The sequence below is a fragment of the Sorghum bicolor genome, chromosome 3, assembly GCF_000003195.3.
Source record: "Sorghum bicolor cultivar BTx623 chromosome 3, Sorghum_bicolor_NCBIv3, whole genome shotgun sequence".
Taxonomy (NCBI): Eukaryota; Viridiplantae; Streptophyta; class Magnoliopsida; order Poales; family Poaceae; genus Sorghum; species Sorghum bicolor.
In genome coordinates, this window is record NC_012872.2 from 69,219,706 (window position 1) to 69,242,612 (window position 22,907).

The 22,907-nt window shown below is 40.5% G+C and overlaps 2 protein-coding genes across 6 annotated transcripts; one reads left to right on the top strand and one right to left on the bottom strand.

The window, feature by feature from the left end:
* Window positions 1,340-7,074, bottom strand: LOC8061468 (inactive protein kinase SELMODRAFT_444075). The gene is made up of 10 exons (XM_021455257.1): window positions 6,287-7,074; window positions 4,344-4,480; window positions 4,053-4,150; window positions 3,589-3,935; window positions 2,929-3,333; window positions 2,677-2,837; window positions 2,519-2,592; window positions 2,271-2,415; window positions 2,029-2,178; window positions 1,340-1,914 (listed from the first exon to the last, which is right to left on the bottom strand). Exons 1-10 carry the CDS (start codon window positions 6,744-6,746, stop codon window positions 1,837-1,839), a joined length of 2,055 nt encoding a protein of 684 aa, XP_021310932.1. The 5' UTR covers window positions 6,747-7,074; the 3' UTR covers window positions 1,340-1,836.
* On the top strand, window positions 14,060-22,176 carry LOC8061469 (L10-interacting MYB domain-containing protein). Of its 5 annotated transcripts, XM_021455090.1 has the most exons (5): window positions 14,060-17,125; window positions 17,230-17,482; window positions 21,239-21,346; window positions 21,560-21,703; window positions 21,837-22,176. In XM_021455090.1, the coding sequence occupies exons 1-5, from the start codon at window positions 17,064-17,066 to the stop codon at window positions 21,984-21,986; spliced, it is 717 nt and encodes a 238-aa protein (XP_021310765.1). In that variant the 5' UTR covers window positions 14,060-17,063; the 3' UTR covers window positions 21,987-22,176. The 5 variants fall into 5 exon arrangements, with proteins under 5 accessions (XP_021310765.1, XP_021310762.1, XP_021310763.1 ...); XM_021455087.1 differs by lacking the exons at window positions 21,239-21,346; window positions 21,560-21,703; window positions 21,837-22,176 and adding an exon at window positions 20,295-21,037 and having other exon boundaries at window positions 16,772-17,125; XM_021455088.1 differs by lacking the exons at window positions 14,060-17,125; window positions 21,239-21,346; window positions 21,560-21,703; window positions 21,837-22,176 and adding exons at window positions 19,911-20,220; window positions 20,295-21,037 and having other exon boundaries at window positions 17,367-19,804.

Here is a 22,907-nt window from a genome sequence, read left to right on the forward strand (position 1 = left end):
AAGCCCCCCGTGCACACGAGGGCGCGACATGATGGGTCTATTGCTGAATGATTGATAGATTTGGCTGATACGCTCATCCTAAGTAGCTGAGATTCATAAAAGCCAGCCTAAATCCATGTGCTATTTTTTCAGTATAAAATATTTGATTCACTACTGCCACATCCTTAGCTGAGATTCATGAATTTTCTTTGGACCCTGCGGAAAAGAACTTTCAACCTTTCTATCAATGCCTCCGGAAAGGCTTTTCTCAGGTCTGAGATTTTTTTATCGGATCTCCTATGCACACATATAATGTTTTCCACCATTGCTCTGGACATGGATTGATAGCTTACAAGACGGGAAAGGCAATGCCTTCGATCTGATGCAGCTGCACAGTTGCTTGTTGAGTTGGAGTTGCTTTACATGAAGGCACACCAGGCATGGGACTCGAGCACTAGATTGATCAGATTAGATACCTGAGTTGTCAGCGATTTTTTTTTTATCCCTGAAGACAAGTTTGGTATTAGCCAGGTGAGATTGATACCGATTGACTGCATTTGCTTTGGACTCCTTTTAAGCAAAAATGTCAGACTCGAATGTCCCATGATTACCCTTCTAAGTTCTAATGTTGAAAAAAATGAACAACGTATGAGGGACTATATGATTTTTCAAATTTCGAATTTCAAATAAGAAAAAAAAGGCATCCAAATTCCAGGCATACAGAGAACTCAAATCTGGGTGTTTGGGTGCATGACCATACCTCTGCCTATCCATCTATTCTAATGTTTAGTGTTAGTAGGATTCTTCGTTATTGTTTTTAAAGGGAAAAGGAAGAATGGTTCCTTGTGTAAGGATTAAAGGTGTGGCAACTGGCAAAGCATGAGCCTTAATCTTCTTTGTTCTTCAGATTCCTTGGCTGAAATTTGTTTAACTGGACTCAGCTTCAGCTTCACACCAATCAATAAAATTCAGTTTGCGCAAGGTTTCCAGTAGTGCAGAAAGGCTTCTTTTCTCGTGCACTGACCGCTATGCTTTACTGGTTGTCACATGGTGGTACGATACAATTATATTATAATGGAAAATCCGCTATCTTTTCCAGTAATAAGGCATCTGATCCTCTCCAAATCTATATCCAAATCGCTGGAACAGTTTAGCTGGCTAAAGATGGTCAGAAATCACAGGCATTCTTCTCAGCAGAATGATTGCTCAATTGCCTACTTGCAGGGGCTAGGAAAAGGACGGCAGATAGCAACGCACAGGTCTATTCGTTACCTTTAAGCATGATTGGAGGACCCATAACTTTCATCTGCTCAATTTTGGTACAAACTCGATCGATTGTGATCAGAAAAAAGTGACAAGATAATTCAATGTCTTATCATATTCAGGAGAAGTTTCTGTCCATGAACTCTGTAGCTTGCATGCGGCGAAAATTAATGCACTTGCTTTCTGAGTCATGCGCGTCACTCACTCTGCTGGTATAGATGTTGAAGTGTACTCCATTAACCTGTCTGAGAAGACGGTTAAATGAAAAGGTGCACCACAAAACCCAGCTCCCTCATATTTTGCGTCCGTCCCAATTCTTCAATAGCCAGTCAGTTACACAGTGATAAGATGGCGTTTCATTTACAGAGATAAGAAAAGGAGCAAGAAAGAAAGGGAACAGAAATTCCCCATGTACACTGTTATAGGTTTGGAAGAAGTAACTGAAGAGAGGCAAAAGAGAGTGAGCCACGAAGTGTTACAGTGTCACCAACGAGAATGGAGAATTTGGATTTCAGTTTACTTTGTCCGGGTGGCAATGCAGAGTACATACTTCAGTAGTCCATTCACACCACAAAATCCCCTTCGATTATTTCATCACTTCATGAAATGTGGGATGAATTGTCGTGACAAATCCCTGATATGCTCATTTTCTATCTCAATAAGGCGAACCACCTGCTTTCCCAGAGATGAAGTGAACTTGTCATAACATTCTAAGCTAATACCACCAACCGAGATTTCACAATAATATCAGGGAAATAAAACAATAAAACAATTTTCTAAACTAACCTCTCCCATAGAAGGACGCTGCTCAGGGTTTGGCCTGACACAAAGATATGCAGTTTTGGCTAGATGATACAATCCATATGTATCATATGTGTCTTTGATGCGATCATCAATTAGTTCGTGAAGTGCAAGGCTTTCAACCAATGGCCCTGCCTGAAATTTTTAGAGGTGTTGGAAATTGGATTCTGCAGATGTACTGTAAGCATATAGACAGAAGTATAGGCAGAATTCACCCAGAATAATACCCATTGCAATATATGTGTGCACTGTCCTCCATGTTCATCAAGCACCTTTCGACCAGATATCAGCTGGAAAAGAACAATTCCAAAGGCGTAGACATCTGTTCTAACAGAAACCATGCCATATTGAGCATACTCGGGCGCCAAGTATCTGACAAACATGACACGAAATCACTCACATTATCAGAAAAAGAAGGATATCATAAAGGGAAGAACTAGTTGATAGCTCTGCCAGAATTAGAGTTTATCCAGACCCTGTTTGACCCAGAATCCTTGTTTGGATGTTATCATCACCAGCCTTCCATTTTGCAAGACCAAAGTCGCCAAGCTGTGAAAGACAGCACTTCTGTAGTCAGAATGCAGAATACTTTTGCATCTCGACATGTATCGGTAACTACTTACTCCATCTTACCATAGGAACAAAGTCATGTGTCAACAATACATTGCTTGGGCGCAAATCGCGATGAATGATTGGACCAGCACGACACTCCTCATGTAGAAACCGCAGCCCTTTTGCTATACCAATAGCAATAGCATGCCTCTTGTGCCACTCTAATAAGCATGCCGACTTGTCTGTTTCCACCAAATAACAAGAGAAAAGTAAGCCTGTCGTCATCACATTATTATTCTTTTAAAGTTTTAAGCATATCAGCTGACCACATACCAAATAAATGCCACTCAAGGGAATTGTTGCATATATACTCATACACTAAGATGTTATAGCTTTCTTTGCAGCAGTACCCAAGCAGCATGACGATATTTCGGTGCCGAGCAAAACTGAGAACTTGCACTTCCGAGAAGAATTCAGTATAACCCTGTGAGCTAGCTTCTTTGTGCAACTTGGCTGCAATGACCTGACCATCCTTGAGCTGGCCCTTGTACACATGTCCAAATCCACCCTCACCCAGCAAATTTTCACTTGAGAAGTCAGATGTTGCAGTTTGAATCTCCGAGAATGGGAATTTCATGGATTCCTTTATGTACAGAACTGATTTTAGACCACAACCAATGCACAAAACTGGCCTTTCTGATGAATCATATTGGGAGCTCATTTTATCTTCGTATTTTCCTGGAAAAGGATCACAAGACCACACATGGTATTACTGTGTATGATATAATATAAGTAGCCCTGTAACATCAAATAAATGGTAGCAGACATCAAATAACAGTTGTTCTTTTTAGTTTTTAGAAAATAATAAATAAATCGTGAGTTCTACATGAATTAGCTATCACGACTACAAGGACTACCAGTAGTTTTCTGTCTTCTGTCATCTGTACTGCCTGCTTTTTTTATTACGGTTTAGTGAAGAAAAAATTATCTCACCATTAGGCAGGGATTCAGTATCGTCAATTGTGAGAGACATGCCACTGAAGTATGGCATACTGCATGCAGCCACACTGGAGGTCTCGTGGATCTCGTAGTTGTTTAGAGAGGCAAGGTAGCTTACAGGCGATGACCTGATTGATACCTTGCGAGTGTCATCATTTACTGTCTCAGAGCTCAGATCCATCGTGACCGCAAAACGTTGCACGTCCTTCAATTCAGCTGTGCTTTTGCTTGATGGGTTTGTTCGTATTGACCTCAAGGATTTCACTTTTAAGTCATCCTGAAACATCGCAACTTTGCAAGCTATGTGCTTTTCTAAGTGCTTGAAATCTTTCCTGAAGTGCCTGAAAAAAATTATTTTAAATTCAATACTACCTCAAGTACCCAGAAGAATATGGGCACTGAACTTCCGTTCAGGGTTAGTCTATCATAGACGTTTGAAGAAGAAATGATGTACAAACCTATCTAGGACAACCCAAGAAGCTTTGCTGGAATTTACTTCATGGATAATGAAAACCTTTGCAGGTGCTCCTGGGATTATCTTGAGGGTCACAGTAATCTGATAAAATTTTGAAGTGTCAGAATGTAACAAGTATTTCAAGATTAATAATGTAGCTATTAAATCACCATTATCCAGATTTCTGATGATATAAAAGTGACTGCATGGAAAGTAGGGATAAAGATAAGCATGCTTACATTTTCTACCGAAGAATAACACGTTCATATAGAATAGACAAATGAAGGCAATTTACCTTAACATTGTGGAGCATCTCTATAACTTGTAGGAGCTTATTTTTGTAGGATTCAGCTATGTTTGCAACCTGATCAACTAGGTATCGGTCGCTTGTCCCGACAAAAGATTCAGTAAACGGTTTGGTTTGGTAGCCCACTGAACACAAACAGAAGAACCAAAAGCATTACATATCCAGTAAATAATAATTTTGGTGTAGTATTCAAAGAGAACGTTGGTGAGTATTATGACCTTACCACTGCAAACTCAAACTCAAACTATAGATTTTATTTGTTGTAAACAAATGTACATAACTATATATCATGAAGGACACACTTGGATATAGTATTTGACAAATATTCTATCATTAAAATTCTGTTAGATCACACCAATACTAGAAAAGTAGAAAGGCTATCACACTGGTGCACATTCAGTATACTAGGATTCTACGCTAGAAATAGGAAATGGTGATGCTAGCAATGACCATATGAAACTATACATTCGGAAATGCATCATAGATATCAGAATTGCATTTTTCTAAGGTACTCCAAGGTAATATGGACCGCACATTTTGAGTCAATACCAACAATTGATATAACTATTACCTGTTGATAGGAGTAAAATGCACCAGCAGCCCCTAAACTTGGAAGAGAATCATCCAGGTCCCCAAACTCCTAAAGTGCACACCAAGGTCCTTGAACTTGGCACATGGTACGTCACATGTCCAAACAGGCCCAAACTAGACCTGTTTGTTGATGTGGGCGCCCATGCTGGCACCAACGATGCCAAACCAGACCCTAAACTTGACAAAGTGTGCCATCTAGGTTCCTAAACTTTCAAAATCATCCGCATACATGAACTAGGCCCATGCTACATCATAGGTCCAGTATCCATATTTGTCTTAGTGTCATATGGATATTCGTATTCGATTTTAATCCAAATACTAAGTGGATGCATCCGTATATGATTTCCATAATTTTTTTGTTATCCAATTCCACATTCGAATTTCAAAAAATGACAAATACCCAACATTATTCATATACCCTATAAAGTCATCTAAAACTTATATCTATACTACTCCCTCCATCCCAATTTATAAGTCATTCCAAGAATCTTGGGGAGTCAAAACATCTCAAGTTTGACCAACATTATTATAGAAAAAAAAATTAAAAAGGTTTATGACATCAAATAGATATTACTATGAAAATATAACTAATGAAGAACCTAATAATACTTAGATGGTATATCATAAATGTTATTATGTTATCATATAAATTTGGTCAAACTTGAAATGTTTTGACTCTCCAAGATTCTTGAAATGACTTGGATGGAGGGAGTAATTAGTAATGTAAATAACTTTAATATAACAAAAAATAACATCGTTTAAACTATTTAAAACTTATCTCTGCAACTAATAACATTATATAATAGTAATATTATTAATAATATATAAAGGTTAGTTTTAATATGGCTAACATATTAATTTTATGTACTTTAATTTAATTATCCATATATTGGTGAAATTATTTTTGTATATTTTGAATAATTCATTGATAAATATTATTAATAGTTTTATTGATTTGTGAGATACTTGTTTATTATATATGTTTTTTATATATATTTTAAACTAGAATAAGATATTTTGGTGATTCTGAAAGCTACGGTGCTGCCTCAGAAGCGCATACCCATGAACAACAGTATGCTATCATCCACCAGACATGCATGATTGCAATCTCACTACAAATACAGAGTTTCCTATCTACCAAATAAACAATATGCCAATGGACATACGCGCAGCTTCTAAAATGGAAAATGAACACGATGAGGCAAATTAAGCATCAAAACTGCTATGCCATACTATTTTGAAAATCCACAAATGTAAACTAAGATATAAGACTATATAGTCTATATTTGTGTGTGCCGAGTCATAAAATAAGGGTGTGATATCCCAGAGATGATCCTCACATGGATGGGTGATGGAGTGAAGCACGCCGAGCACGAGCAGCGAATCGCTCGCACGGAGTATGTCTCCTCGCTCGACGACCAAATTCTTGAACGCCGTTTTGATCTCGTCATCCCGGTGGTCCCGCGTGGCGTCTAGCGCCACCACGACCATCTGTGGCGGCGGCAGCGGCGACGCCATCACGGACGGCGTCGCGTCCTCGCCCTGGGGGGTGGCGTAGGCCGCCCCCGACGACGCGGGGGTGGGCTGGTCGTCCCCGGCGCCGATGATGGAGGACATCGACATAGGCGACCCCAGCGGGGTCCTGAAGGGGCTGGTCCACCGCCGCCGCTTGCTATGCCGATGCCGATGCAAGCCCCTCCTGCTGCCGCCGCAGCCATCGTGGCCGCCCGGAATCGCGGTTATGAAGGCCTCGAGGCGTCTACGCGCCGCCGAGTATATTCGGGAAATTACAGCGTACATTCGATCCTGCTGCAGGCGCGGGGGGCACCTCGAGGTCACCGGCGGAGAATATATCCCCCGCTCGCACAAGCATTAACGGCGACATTGGTGGAGGGATCGAGGAGTCGGCGCGGCGGCGAATCGCGGGAGCTTGCGGTTGTCGCGGGGCGGGTGGACGGTTGCGGCGGCGGGGGCAGCGAGAAAGCCGAGAGCTGTTCCGCTCCCAAGGAAAGCAGGCACCAGCAAACAGTTTGCTTGCACAGCGGCGGAACTCGGTTCTGAAATCCGGTCTCCCTTTGTAGCAGGTTTCTCTCCGTAGCCTTAGTCTAATCCAAAACAATTAAGCAAGGAGAACGAATTCTCTGTAATTTCACTGAGGGGCTATTTAGATCCTTTTATTTGAAGAAATTAAAATCTACTTAATAAATTAAACCATTTGATTTGGGCTAAAAAACGGGTGAAGATCGTGAAAAAAAAAATAATGTTTCACCATTCACATAGAACCATATCTCAAATTCGTAGAGTGGTTGATGGAAATTGATTCTATAGATCACCATTCTATTCTATGTTTCTACTTTAGAACTTATAACACGCACTTCAACTCACGCCTCTACGGTAGAAATGCAACAGATAAGTATCTCACATGTATAGTCAACAATAATATGCAATATAATCCATATGCAACCATATTAGCTTGATTAATATGTGTTTAAATTATAATTATTAAAATAAATTCAATTCCAAGGATCCAAAAGAGCAACATTTTATATATGTCCTCTATTTATCAATGGTTGTTTGAAGCCCTCCCTGTTTCAAATTCTAGAGAGTCAGTCAAACGGTAGCTAAAAATTTTAGTGGATTATGAGAGAATAATCTTCTCCTTTTACACCGAAAGATGGACGTTTAAAAAAAACTAAAACACTCTCCATCCAATCCCACTAATAATTGCTCCAAAATCAATTCTCATACATTCCCTCCATCCATCTAAAGAAAAATATCATTCTTGATTCTCAAAGAGTATATGAATCTCAAAATTGACAAAATATATAAACAAGGTACTGATATTTAAAGTGTATAAGTATCATTCAATGAACCATATAATATATTTTTATAATAAATCAAATTTAAGATACAAATATTCAAAATATTTTAAATTAGTATAAAACTTGTCAAATTTAATTTTTACTTATTCCAACCGAGGGAGTATGCCAACGTATTATTTGTTTCATCTTCAATAAAACATGTCGATTATTTTGGGTGACATGCAATACATATGAAGGAAATCAGTTGGGCCTAAGTCAGTTAAAAACAGGGATATAAACTGCATCCACTTTTACCAATGTGTTTATTGAAGATGTGGATGCTAAAGGATATAAACTGCATCCACCTTTATTCTCCTTTAGCTATGATGCATAATCCATTAAATCGAGGCTATTGATGCATGTTTAGATCCTAACTAATTGGCTAGCTGATGCCTTACTAATCACACCAACTAAAAATTAGCTATTAGTCAGTACAACTATTTTCTATGGACTATTTATGCTAGTCGTTGTTTAATATGATACGGTCTTCAAGTTAAAATTTGATTGTTCATTTATTTTATAATTATATTGTTCCTGACATGTTGGCTATTAGCCTTGGCGTCCACGACCGCATGGAGTCTTCGGCCGGCCGGCCTGGTGCGACGACGTTCGCCTTTGGCCTTGTTTAGTTCCGAAAAATTTTGAGAAATCGACACTGTAGCACTTTCGTTTGTATTTGACAAATATTGTTCAATCATGGACTAACTAGGCTCAAAAGATTCGTCTCGTCAATTTCGACCAAACTATGCAATTAGTTTATATTTTTGTCTATATTTAATACTTCATGCATGCGTCTAAAGATTGGAAAAAGTCTACTTTAGGTCCCTCAACTTTCGCGAAAGTCTAATTTTCATCCCTGAACTCTAAAACCGGACAAAATACATCCCTCAACTTTTAAAACCATGCACATTACATCCTTGACCTGGTTTTGAAAGCGGTTTTACCTTTTTCTTTTTATTTATTTTGGCTGAATTTTTTGAAAAATCACAGTAAATCACATAAAAATCATAAAATAGAAAACTCAATTTTTGTTGGACTTTAGATCAGTAGATCTACACATTGAATATATAATATAGTATGTTCTAGTACAAATTTTTTTGATGTATCTTTAGATCTATGTTTTTCTCTAATTAATTAGATTAATTATAGCTACATTTTCTATGGTCTAATCGTGATGAAATTTATATGGTGAGCTAATTATTCTATGTTTGAGTTATAGTAAAAATTTTATACTCATTGAATCACGTATTAGTTAGTTATAGATTTATTTAGGTTTATGCTTGTTAAATTATAATAAATCTATAACTAAGTTATACATGATCTAATGAGTATGAAATTTTTACCATAGTTTAAATATATAATAATTAGTCTAACATAAAAAATTCACCACAATTGCACCATACAAACTATAGCTATGCATTATTCTAATTAATTATAGAAAAACACAGATCTAAAGCTACAATAAAAAATTTGTACTAAAGCATACTATATTATATGTTCACTATGTAGATCTACTTATCTGAAGTTCAACAAAGTTAGAATTACTATTTTATGAATTTTATGTGATTTACTATAATTTTACAAATATTTAGCCAGAATAAATAAAAATGAAAAAGACAAAACTGCCTTCAAAACCGCTCATAACCATGTCAGGGACATAATATGCATGGTTTCAAAAATTGAGGGATGTATTTTATCCGGTTTTGAAGTTCAGGGATGAAAAACAGACTTTTGCAAAAGTTGAGGGACCTGAAGTGGACTTCTTCCCTAAAGATTTGATGTGACGGAGAATGTGAAAAATTTTGCAAAATTTTCTGAGAAGTAAACAAGGCCTTTGAGATTTTGATTTTTTTTTTTTTTGAGAATCGTGGCACGTCTTTAGGGAGCACCTGGGCCCGTGGGCTTTTCGTGGAAGCTAATAAGCCCGTGTGGGAAATCTGGTTCTGGGATCAAGCCCGTGCAACTTCTCTATGTATGGGCGCAAGCCCAACAAACGCTCCTGACAGCATTCGGTAATAACTTGTCCAGTCTTATTCTGATTTGGTTTTGATTTTGAGGAAATGGCTAACCTGCTGAGGAAGGAATTGTTAGAGCAAGTATTATAGTGGGTTGTAAGCTGGCTAGATGCTGAGGTGGAGGAGAGAAGAGAGGAGAGAGAGGAGAAGCGGGCTGTAAGCTTACAGCTAGCCTGGGCACAGGAACCAAGAAACTTTGTGAGAGAGACAAGTGGGCCATGTAATAATAGTGAATAGCTAACTATTGTATGGGTGGGCTGGGAGAAAACGGCAAGGAACTTTACAGCCAGCAAGTGGGCTGTATTATTAAACTTGCTCTTATTGCAGGTCCTCATATGCATCTTGTCTGTTTTGTCGTTTTGATTCTGGCCTTTCAAAGTACTAGCTCGGATTTTAGCTGTAACATGTAACCCGGATTATTCATGAAACCATGACGCAACTATTAGCAGGTGTGGTGGCTCTATACATGTTTATTTACACGTATATTAGAAGAAATAAACAGGTTTGTGCGTCAATAATTCGTCCATGCACAAGCACATTGGCAGGCAAAGCCCTTACAAAAGAAACTTTCTCTGTTTTTTTTTTGAAATAATGAGAGTCATTTGTCTGACTAAATCAGATGATTAAGAAATAGGAAGAATTAGAGCATCTCCAACAATTGACAAATTTTATTTGCCAAATTTCGAGTTATAGCAACTTGCTAAATAATTTGACAAGTAGAAAAAAATGACTATCTCCAATAGTTTGCCATTTGGGCTTGCCAAATTAAAAAAAAAGACCCACATCCTAACTAATCTTGCAACTAACGTTGCCTCTCCTCCCGTCGCGTTTGATGCGTCTCCTCGCGACTCGCCTTCCGCCGCCGCCGTTTTTTTCATCGAGTGCGGCAAGGGTGCAACGCCATCGCCTCCATCTGAAGCATATAGGCACGACATAGATAAATCATTGTTTACCTCTGCACTTTATTGTCGTGGCTATAGTAAACAGATGATCGTGGAGCTTTCTGTACTTTATGTTCGTCCATGTGTTTCTGACTATTGAGGATGAGGTTTCAGGGCATTGCTATTGCTCAATACACCTTCAGAAGCATCCTTTCAGCTTGCGGTGCCCTTTCAGCCTTGGAACAGAATGGGTGTAGTGAGGAGGCTGTCAGGGTGTTCGCTGTGATGCAAAGGGATGGCATTGATCCTGATGATTACACCCTAGGAAGTGTTATAAGTTCTTGCGCCAACCTGTATTGTGCCCATAGATGATCACTACACCTGTATGATTGACTTGTCTAGCAGATCTGGGAATTAAAAGAAGCTGAGGAGTTCATAAACCAGATGCCGATGCACCCTGACGCAATTGGATGGGGAACATTGCTGAGTGCTTGCAGGTTGCGTGGTGACATGGAAATCGGCAAATGAGGGACAGGCAAGTGAAGAAGGAGTCAGCTTGTAGCTGGATCAAGTATAAGAATAAATTTCACATCTTTTCCGCTGACGAACTATATGGATGAACTATATGAACTATCAACGAAAGCAGACACATGCCAAGGCGCCTCCTGCCCGCCGGCTCCTCGCTGCCTCCTGCCCCCTCCCCAAATCCATCCCCTGGGTGCCTCCTGCCCCACCCCCTCCTCCCCCAATTCCGCCCCCTAGCCAGGCACCTAGGCAGCCTCCTGTCGCTGCCCGTCGGCTTCTCAGGGCACGACGGCGCCCCCCGCATCCGGGTCCGTGGCCACTTCCGCGCAGCCGCGCTTGCAAGTCGGCAGTTGTATTCCCTCCCTCTCGATTCATCATATCCTGAGCGCCGGCCGGCGGAAGAAAAGGAAGGGAGATCGATGGGGCATGGAAGATCGGTGGACAAACCTGAACCACGCGTCGAAGGAGGACCTGAAGATTGGCGAAGACCTTCGCGACCTTCGCAACCTAAAGATCTGCGGAGACCAAGGAGGAGCCGGCGTTCGCAACCTGAAGATTCGCGACCTTCGTCAAAATAGCGCCCTCGACGGCGCGTGTGCGAAGCTCCGGAAATTTCCGACCCACGCGGGAACAGAAACAGAGAAGAGCGCGCGCTCGATGGCGAAGTGTTTCCGCGCGCGGAAACCTACACGCGCGACTCCGCAATTTGGCAAACGCCCAGATTTGGCAAATACATATAGCAAACTGTTGGAGATTGTTTTGTTGCGTTTTTTTGCTAAATTTTTAGGATGGCAAGTCATTTGGCCAATTGTTGGAGATGCTTGACTTAAGTTGTGGGCTGGAACTAAAATTTAGTAGTCCCAGAACAAGCTCTAATTAAATTATGTTGGGTAAAATGGTACTTTCACGAAGCAAGAATATTGTCCAACCCCATCTGATAACTTCACAACTCTTGCCTGGGGTGGATTCGGCCCGGTGGGATCGCAGCCGGAGGCAGGCCCTCACATGCGGGCATCGGCGAGTCCCTGGCGGCTTGAGAAGCTCATCGCCTCACATTCACAAGCCAGTACCTGCTGCGCACGGTGACATAGGCCTTGTTTAGTTCACCCCAAAAACCAAAAAATTTTCAAGATTCCCCGTCACATCGAATCTTGTGGCACATGTATTAAACATTAAATATAGACGAAAATAAAAACTAATTACACAGTTTAGCTGTAAATCACAAGACGAATCTTTTGATCCTAGTTAGTCTATAATTAGATAATATTGGTCACAAACAGACGAAAGTGCTACAGTTCCGAAAAGTACAAGGCCATACTGGGCGAATCAGTGAATATACACACAACTGCAGAAGAATCGGTGAATAGTTTTATTGAGAAGATCAGATAACATGTCACCCAGCCAGGGCAGAGTACAGGATTCGAGAATTCAGCGTCAGGACTTTGGTGTTCATGTTCTGCTCTCACACGCACACTGCCATGGATCGGAGCGCCTCCTCATACTCCGCGTCCACTTTACCGGCTTTCATTTATAAACTTGAGAGAGTTCTGTACAAGTTTGGCACAAAGAGCGCCATCCTCTGATTTGCCAGGAGCTCACTGAAGAGAGGTCCTAGCCACCCCTGGTTTATCTAAAGACTAATTTACATTTTGGATAACTGCATCAATCATATGGGCGAGCTCCTGCAAGAGGCCGTGGAAAGACGAGGACCCTGAGGAGTTGGCGATTTCTAGGGAGACAAGCGTCGGCATTTTCTAGGGGAGATGTGCGAGGGGAGCAGCAGCTTCGGAAATTCCCTTTGTTGGCCCAAGCTCTATTAGGAAAAAAGGAAAAAAATATACTGAACTACCCTTTAGAATAATTAATATTTTTTAAATAATTAAGGGAGGAACACTTTTTTTAATTTGTAAAAATAACAACACTGCTCTTCCGGCCTTTCTCATTTGCATTTCCTGGTGCTAGGTTGCTCAAGCCTCACTAACAAATGAGGGAACTAATGTTTATTGGATTAAGTCCACTTTTAGCCCCTCAACTATTGGTCGAGTTTAGTTTTAACCCTCAACTACAAAACCGTCTGTTTCTCACCCTCAACTATCAAAACTGGTCACTTTTAGCACCCGGAGAGAGGACAGGGCGGTTTTGAGCCACTTTGAGCAGTTTTTCTTTTTTCTTTTCTATGGTTAAACCTGTGAATTTCATAGTGAATTGTTTGAGCATGGTAAATTCATCAAATTTTTTGGGTAGCCTTGTCATGATGTTCTCTATGCATAAAAAATGTGAAACTATGAAAGTAAGTATTTTTTAGATGCTAAAAAATTAGCTCTTTTAATTAATAAATACATGTTCTATGATTTTTGTAGGATAATATATACATCTTATGATCATGAAACTTTTTGTGTAACTATTTTATACTAAGATAGACCTTCAAAAAAAATTTAAGATTAATTAGTTGATGTTTGCTTGTGTCCCTGATTTATATGTAATTAATAAAGTATATAAATTAGGGATATAAGCAAACATCATCAAATTAATATCAAACTTTTTATGAAGGTCTATATTAGTATAAAACAGTTATGCAAAAAGTTTCATGATCATAGGATATATATATATATTATCCTAAAAAAATCATAGAACATGTATTTATTAATTAAAGAGCTAATTTTTTAGCATCCAAAAAATACTTACTTTCATAGTTTCACATTTTTTCTGCATAGAGAACATCATGACAAGGCTACCCAAAAATTTTGATGAATTTACCATGCTCAAATAATTCAGTATAAAATTCACAGGTTTAACCATAGAAAAGAAAAAGGGAAAACCGCTCAAAGTGGCTCAAAACCGTCCTGTCCTCTCTTCAGGTGCTAAAAGTGACCGGTTTTGATAGTTGAAGGTGAAAAACAGACGGTTTTGTAGTTGAGGGATAAAATTAAACTCGGCCAATAGTTGAGGGGCTAAAAGTGGACTTAATTCATGTTTATTCAATGTACAAGTGTAAAGTGTTCATCTATATCCAAATGCTCTACATATAACAAATCAGCAACATCATTGTTCGCTCAAATAATCAGGCCCTTATTACATGCGTTTTCTGACAGCCTGGTTCAGAAGGTTGTATGGGAAACTCACAACACGGCCAGGCTCATTCAAGTTTCACGCCTGAAGTCCAAGAAGGTGTTTGGTTCGAATGGTAACGCTAATGCAAACGAAATGGAATTACAGGGTGATAGGAGCACAATGGGTGTTTGATTGGGGATGGTAAGAGCATCTCCAGCAGACTACCTAAATCTACTACCTATCTTATATTTGGGTAGTGGAGAGCAAAAAAAACGCACTCCAGCAGGCTATCTATCTGAGTACCTATTTTTGTTGGCCCAACAAATTTTCCCTTCCACTACCTAGATCTGTTGGGCCAACAAACATGCCTACCTATTCCCTCCCACGCTCCTCTCTCTCCCGTACTCGTACGCACGCAACCCGGCCCCACTGCTCGACGGCGGCGCTCCAGCCCTCCTTGCTCGCCGCCCTGCACCCCGGCGGTGCTCCTCCAGCTCCCCTCTCCTCCAGCACTCAGATGGCGGGCTTCCTCCCCGGCGGCTCCTCCCCGGCGGCTTCCTCCCCAGCGCGTTTTCTCGACGGCGGCTCGCTCCCAGATGCGGCGGGCTCCTCCGGCTCCAAGGTGCTCCTCCTGCTCCTCTCTCTTCCAATGGCGTCCCGTTCCCTCCGACGGTGCACGAGCGCGGCGGCCCTGTCCGATGACCTTTCCTCCGATGGTGCTTGACCTCCCAGGGGCGGCCCCGTCCCATAACTCCACCTGATGTCCGAGTTCGTCGACAGCAACAAGGAAGAAGATGACAAGTGGGTCCCGTATGTCATAGACTTCTAAAATAAATTTAGAAACCATGTTTTAGGTAGTATTGTTGGAGTTAAAGGTAAAATATAGGTATTATAAAAATAGATGGCTACCTAAATGTCTATTTAGGTAGTCTGTTTTAGGTAGTATTGCTGGAAATGCTCTAACCATTTTTGGGGAAAAAATGCAGCCAGAGTTGGTCGTGGCCCGTGTTCGTGCCTAGGTAAGCAGGTAGCACGGAACTAAAATCGCTCGCCGGAGTCTAAAACATGAGCTTCGTTGAGTCCATCCATGTCTCCGTTGGCCGATTTGTGCCAACAAAACGGTTTTCTGGTCTTGTCTTCGCAGACAGTCGATGCTGCCTCCCCCGGGGGCCATGCTGCCATGGACTCTGTATAAGAGTGATACTTCGAGCAAAGCCAACGACTTTTACTCGCCGAATCTTACCGTGGAGAGAATGTTGGGAAGCCGTTCGTTTTCCTCAGTGGTTTGGGTCATTTGTTAGTTGATTAATCGAATTGTGTAATAATTGATATGATTCTAGTCTATAGTAGATGAAGTCGGATATAAACTATCATTGGGTTTTTCATTAATTACTTTTTTAAGTATATCTATTTGATATCATATATCTTCGTATTTTTTTAATAATTTTGATCAAACTTTAGATGTTTTGACTCTTTAAGATTCTTAAAATATCTTATAATTTAGGATGAAAGAAGTAATATATACCATCACACTATTACTGATGATAGGCCTCAAATAAGTTTTCACCTTAATTTTCACAAGACACACTAGGAAATAATAAAAATAAATATAAAATTATTGTGATAATCAGAAACATCTAACATTGAATTCGGTATACTCTACTCATCATCGTTAGTAATAGTCATTGATTCAATTCTATTTTCCAAAAAAAAAACCCAACCCTTGTCATTATAAAGAATATATAAAGTAACCCCTTAAATTTGTGTCTAAATCCAACTTCACCACTATGAATATGTACCATAAATTTGGGTCTAAATATATTTAACGATCTCTCTAATCATATTAATTATGTACCATAACTATTTATACTTTCTTATATATATTTAGTCAAAGTTGACTACGTTTTGACTTGCTGGGAAACAACGCATGAGTATAATATAGGATTAAGTCCACTTTTAGCCCCTCAACTATTGGCCGAGTTTAATTTTAACCCTCAACTACAAAACCGTCTATTTTTCACCCTCAACTATCAAAACCGGTCACTTTTAGCACCTAGAGAGAGGACAGGGCGATTTTGAGCCACTTTGAGCGGTTTTTCCTTTTTCTTTTCTATGGTTAAACTTCTGAATTTCATAGTGAATTGTTTGAGCATGGTAAATTTATAAATTTTTTTGGGTAGCCTTGTCATGATGTTCTCTATGCAGAAAAAATGTGAAACTATGAAAATAAGTATTTTTTGGATGCTAAAAAATTAGCTCTTTTAATTAATAAATACATGTTCTATGATTTTTGTAGGATAATATATATATCCTATGATAATGAAACTTTTTGCATAACTATTTTATACTAATATAGACCTTCATAAAAAGTTTGAGATTAATTTGATGATGTTTGCTTATATCCCTAATTTATATGCTTTATTAAACTCGGCCAATAGTTGAGGGGCTAAAAGTGGACTTAATCCTATAATATAACGATGGCAATGCGTTTGGCTTCTCTACTCTCGAGATGCTTTTGGGCGTAGCGTGAATTAGCAACGTCCCTGTTTTTCTTTTCCCAAAAGGAACTTGCCTGTTTAAGTGTTAACATCAGAACATTTTATGTAGCATGTGACGAAGAGATGAAAACACGTGTTTTCTTAACGCGCAACTCTCCTTTTGCCCCCTCATTTGGTATGTGCTCTCGACAGAGATCACTGAGATTATTACATAGCCACGCATGTGCCTGTCTAACACAATTTATCCAGCAGTCCTCGCGCAGCTTCACTTCCACGGCACAGCCACATGTTGCTAGGGGGGGCGTGGCGGGAAGTGAAGCTGATAGCGGGAGGCCAGAAAGGTCAAAGGTGGACGTTACTCTCAGTCTCAGTCTCAGTCCTCACACCTGCATTGTCAAAAAAAAAAAAAATTCCTCACACCTGCTTTATTTCTCTGCGATATTATTACATAGCGCGCGCGCGTCTCTACTTAGAGGCAGCAGCACGATCAGCATCAGGCGGATGCAGGAGCAAAGCAAGATGCCCAAGCTAGAAGACGACCGGAGCAAGAGCAAAGACGGCGAGGGAGCGGCCGTGATGGAGTGGCAGCTGGAACCGGGCGTGGTCAGCAAGCTGTACGATGTCTTCACCGTCGCTGGCCTACGCGTCGACGCCATCGAGCCCGGCCGCGCCCTCTGCTCCTTCACGGTGCCGCCTCGCCTTACGGTAACATATATCTTGGCCGATCGAGGAGACTGCTAGCTATACTGCATGGCTTGCATATATAGTTGCATTTGGCGCTTGCAAAGGTGAAGTTTAAGGTAAAACAACTTGAGAGTCCCCTGCCCAAAGAAACTAAGGCCTCCTTTGGATTGAAGAATTCTGGAGAAAGAATGGAGGATTTATATATTTTTTCCTATAGGATTGAACACTGTTCATGGCTATTTGGAACCAAGGATTGGACGGACCATAGGAAAACTGAAAGAAAATTTCCTATGCTGCCCACATGAAGATCATAGGAAAAGAAACATCCACTTGAACTTTTTTTTCCGTTTGTGTAGGATCGAGGCAAACGTGCCTCATTGCTACTGATGCAAAGCTCTTATAACCAACCTAAAGTGGAACATTTTAGAAGATCAATAACATATGACTAATTCCTTTCCTGTGTTCTATCCAAACAGTTATGCATATGTATTCCTATGGGTTTCCAATCCTCTTGTTTTGCACTTGCATTTCTATGGAAAATCCTATGTTTTCTCAATTCATACGTTTGAATGTTTGATCCATGTGCTTCAAAGGGGCTGGGGTTAACTTTTCTAAAGGGCTGTGTATGCTTGTGATTAATTAGCTGCAAAAAAAATTACGGTAGCAGGCTATTTCTCTTTTCCCCTTTAATTATTTGTTTATTTCTTCTAATGTAAGGGCTTAAATATCTATTAGAACTATTACTACCTCCTAGGAGTACCATAGCATAGTCCAAATTAAATTGCAAGAACTACTAAATTCCTTGAAAATGACAATAATAAAATCCATAAAAAAATGTTCTAATATAGGAGGGCATCCATAACTTTTAAAAGCTCAACTATATATGGACAGACAAAAGGAGGACGCGAAGGAGGAGGAGGGGAAATAAATTAGATGGACCCTAGATCCAAATCATTACTTGTGTGCCACAGCTAACCAAATCGCACGTCCACCATAAGGCTAGTCTCACTAGGAAGTTTTATGTCCCGCTTTTCAACACATCTGATTTTGGACACAGTGTAAAAGAGTTTCACGGGGATGAAACTCTCTCTCTGCTTCCACAGAACTCTTATCATCTCTCACTTCACTAATAGAGTGCCACATCAATATATTTAGTGCCATGAAACTATGATGAAATTATATTGAGACTGGCCTAATCCGTGGCACCGGGTCCCTGCATGTTATCCTCAACTCCTAGATTCTAGCCTCCACACATGCTGCCTAGTGTTCATGTGGTATTTTGCATTGCCACGTGTCATCTATCCTTTTTGGTGGTACACAAGTGATGTTTGGACCCATGGTTCACCCAAATTAATTCCCAAGGGGGGAGGGGGGAGAGGGGGGCAATGGACAAACTTATATAAGATGTTCTAGGTGTCAAATGTGGACAAGTGTATTGTTCACCATTAGAACAACGACATGCATGATTGATCTAGTATGAAACTTTAGCTACCAATACACAACATATGGGAGGAACAATGCGTAGGGAATTAGTTTATATAATAATAATTACAGGAAAGTAATCAACATCATATGTTATATAAAATTCATAGTAGTTTTTAAATAAGTTTGACCAATGCGTAGAATCATGTGTATCAGCAAGTGTAGAACCGAAGTCACGAGAGGTAAGGGTCTGCTCTTTTACTGACCTTTCACATTTTCAGATAGGCCTTCCTCTCTAAATTACACATTTTAACATGCACGCGCGGTGCACTAGCTTGAGGCCCTCTTTGGTTCAGCTTTTAACTTCAGCTTTTGCTCCAAAAGCTCAGAAGCCAACCAAAGGGCATTCCATAGACCATGAGATTCTCCAAAATCTAGCTTTTACGGAGTTCATTTTCTACAGCAGGGTAGAGGCAGCTTTCACCAGCTTTGGGGGAGTCACTTTGGATAAAATTACCCGCACTGCCATCGTTTATGGAAGAAAAATGGTTCGTTCTTTTCTTCTTCTCCCCTCCCCAGTCCCCGTACGCACGAGCCGAGTCCCTCCGCATCCGCATCAAGCGACCAGAAGGCGAAGCTAGGGTTTGGCGGCGGCGCACCTCGCCGGCCGCTCCTCACTCCTCCCCGGCGCCACCCGGTCATTTCCGGCGCCCCCCCGGTTCCCCTCCGCCCCACCCTTGCCTCTCTGGTCCTGCGCGCCCTGCCCCAGCTCGTCCGCGGCGTTGCCTCGGCTCCTCGTCGGCTCTTCCCCAGCTGCTCGTCGGCCCTGGAGTCACTGGCCAACACTGCAGCTCCAGTCGGCGCCCCATTCGTCCTCGACTTCATTGATCTACGACTCCAGTGATAAGATCTGCAACGTAGGTACCATAATCTCTAATAAATTTTTATTTATTCAGTTTAGTATACTGTGTGTATGATAGAAGTGATGGTATGGAATTTCTGAAAATTATATTTTGTTTGATTCAAGAATGGGTGACAAAGCAGATTGGGGTGACTTCTTTTTTAAGCATTTGATTGATGTATGCAAAGGGGAGATAGAAGCTGGGAATAGGCCCCAAGGGCTTTGGACTAGCACTGGTTGGAAAAATATTGTAGCCAAGTTTGAAGCCAAAACTAGTGACAAGCGAACAAAGATACAATTGAAGAACAAATTAGACAACTTAAAAAAAGAATATGTTTGGTTCATAGAGTTAAAGAATTATGCTACTGGACTTGGATGGGATGCAGCAAAGGGGACTGTTGATTGCCCCAAGGAATGGTGGGATGAACACCTTGCTGTAAGCATCTCTATTGATATTTTGTCCATAGTATGATATGGTTAGTCATGCTAAAATTTTTCATTCAATTTCAGAGGTGCAATAATCGTGAAAAAGGCCTTAAATGTAACTACGTGAGGTTCAGAAAACAAGGACCGAAGTACCTTGATGATCTTGATCTGATTTTCGGCAAGGTACATGTGACTGGGGCCACTGCAGCTGGTCCTGGTGATATATCTTCTGATGAGAGTGATGAGGACGTGGCCGAGGTGCCAAAACCTCCACCTAAGGATGATGTCAAGCTGGCTGATTTGAAGAAAAAAGGAAAAAAGAAACGCAAGAGCTCCTGTACTGTTGCTGAAACCAAAGAAGAGAAGAGTCCATTTTATCGAATGTACAAAAACACATGTTTGAAAATAGAAAGTGCAGCAGATAGGATCTCAAGTGTATCTGCCACCTCTGCTTCTCCCACTAATGTTGTCCCCACCATTGGAGAGACTATGAAGCTGGTTGAAGAGTGTGGAGTGGAAGAAGGAACTCCTCTAATGCACACTGCCACCATGTTGATTATGAAGCCTGAATTTAGAGAGATCTTTAGCCATCTGAAAACAAATAAAGGAAGGCTGGATGTCCTTGAGAGGGAGCATGAAAAGGAGATGAGGCGCTAGTGAACCAATTTTTATTCCCATTGTTGCTGTGTGAACCAATTTTATTTTGTATTATGACAACTATTTGCTTGTATGGCTGTCTGAACCTATTTTATTTCCATTTGCTTGTACTATGAGAATAATTTGCTTGTACTGAGAACAATTTGCTTGTACTGAGAACAATTTGCTTATTATCATTGCATCAGATTACTAAAAAACTTGGAACAAATTTATTTTTTCTTTCCAAAATAGTCATTTACATACAAATAAGTGAGTACAATATTTATTTATGACCAATTTGCATATAAATAGTCTCTCAGGCCTTCAAGGGCATTACAGACATTTCTACACATCCTACAGTTTCACAGCTGCTCTAACCAAACGGTTTTCAGCTTTTCCCACAGCTCTCAGCTCACAGCAGCTTTTCCACGGCCCACAGTTCACAGCAGCTTTTTCAAAATCTACATCTCAACCAAACAGGGCCTGATGCGGCAACTCAAGTGGGTTTGTATAATCCTAAAACTCTGTAATAATGATCTTCCTTACAACTCCTGCGTGTTCTTGAAAAAAAAAACAAATTTAGCATAATAGTGATATTCTTATCAACTTCAACATTAATTATATTTCGTCTAGCGCTCGATCGGTACATTTGCCCTCTGATGTGTTCGTTCATGCACATGCGTTACTTGGTGGATCACGCGAAATCCAAAAAGGACAAAAGCAAGCGCATGCACGGAGGGGCCTTGGCATCTCTGGTAGACCTTGTTGGGTCGGCCGTCTTCTACGCCGGCGGCTCGCCGACGACGGGGGTGTCCCTGGAGATCACCATCTCGTACATAAACGCCGCCCGTGCAAACGTGCGTGAGGTCTTTTATTTTTCCTTGAATCTTAATCAACAGATATATAGCAGCAGTGAAATGAATAAAATGTTGCTCTAACGTGCATTCATCATTACTAATTACGTAATATACATGTACGCGTCGTGTGCAGGAGGAAATAGAGATCGAGGGGACGGTTCTGGGCATCGGCGAGAAGACGGGGTGCGTGGTCGTGGAGGTCAGGAAGAAGAGCACCGGCGAGGTGATCGCGCATGGTCGCCACACCAAGTATCTCGCTCTCGCCATTTCCAGCAAACTGTGATCGATGATGGATAGGAACAATCTTCTGCCATGGTTCCGATCCAGCATCACCACCGTTCAATTCTTGTATCATGTCACATTTTTATTTTTTATTTATTTTAGCAACTCATGTCACTTGGTTTGTGCAACGAATAAGCTAGGGCTGTGGGCTTGCGGAGCCCAATGGGCTGACCAACAAAATAACAATAACTCTGGCCGTGGGTTTGTGAAATAACTTGCGACCACTAATGCCTTATTTGGATGTAGTCGAATTTACATAAATCCATATGTGTTGAAATGGATTAAAGTGGAATTTAAATTAAATTCCACCCCAATCCACACCAATACACATGGATTAAAAGAAATTCGACAACATCCAAACAAACCCTAAACTGGGCAACTTGCAGGACCCCCCACGGGATATGAGTTTAGTTTATCTTAATCTGATTGGCAACGTGGTAGACTACAAATCAAACGCCAAGGACAACCTTAAATCATACTTACCTAGACAAGGTCTATAAATGATCAACGAAACTCATGGCCTAGGTTAGCAACCTCCATTGCACTATGGAGTGGTGTTACCATCTCCATAGGAGAGTGGATGCCATAAATTGTTGTAGATGGGGTATGCGCTTATGTGGGCCCTACCAAGTTGTAATATCAATTTATTTATACATATAGATTTGTTATAGAATAGAATTTTAAGGTTTGTTGTATATAGTTTTAAGATTAAGATATTTAATTTATGTAGGCTTAGATTAGAATTAGATTTAGAATTGGAATTATGATTAAGATTGATTAGATTTAGTTTAGACATTAGATTCATTTTTTATAGATAAAATAAAATTACAATTGTTAGAAAACTACCTATTGTATTTTTAAAGTATATATATTATGTTGAATTAACCAGGAATAGATGTAAGGCTTGTTTGGTTTGCATCGT

Bases quoted from the DNA above. Each gene is read 5' to 3' on its own strand.
- LOC8061469 (XM_021455087.1), top strand. From the start codon at position 17,064: ATGTTGCTAGGGGGGGCGTGGCGGGAAGTGAAGCTGATAGCGGGAGGC. The intron at 17,126-17,229 runs GTGGACGTTACT...ATTATTACATAG, and splicing joins GGAGGCCAGAAAGGTCAAAG to CGCGCGCGCGTCTCTACTTA. The intron at 17,483-20,294 runs GTAACATATATC...ATTCAATTTCAG, and splicing joins CGGTGCCGCCTCGCCTTACG to AGGTGCAATAATCGTGAAAA.
- LOC8061468 (XM_021455257.1), bottom strand. From the start codon at position 6,746: ATGTACGCTGTAATTTCCCGAATATACTCGGCGGCGCGTAGACGCCTC. The intron at 3,936-4,052 runs GTTTGTACATCA...AATTTTTTTCAG, and splicing joins TCTTGGGTTGTCCTAGATAG to GCACTTCAGGAAAGATTTCA. The intron at 2,838-2,928 runs GTATGTGGTCAG...TGGTGGAAACAG, and splicing joins CCTTGAGTGGCATTTATTTG to ACAAGTCGGCATGCTTATTA.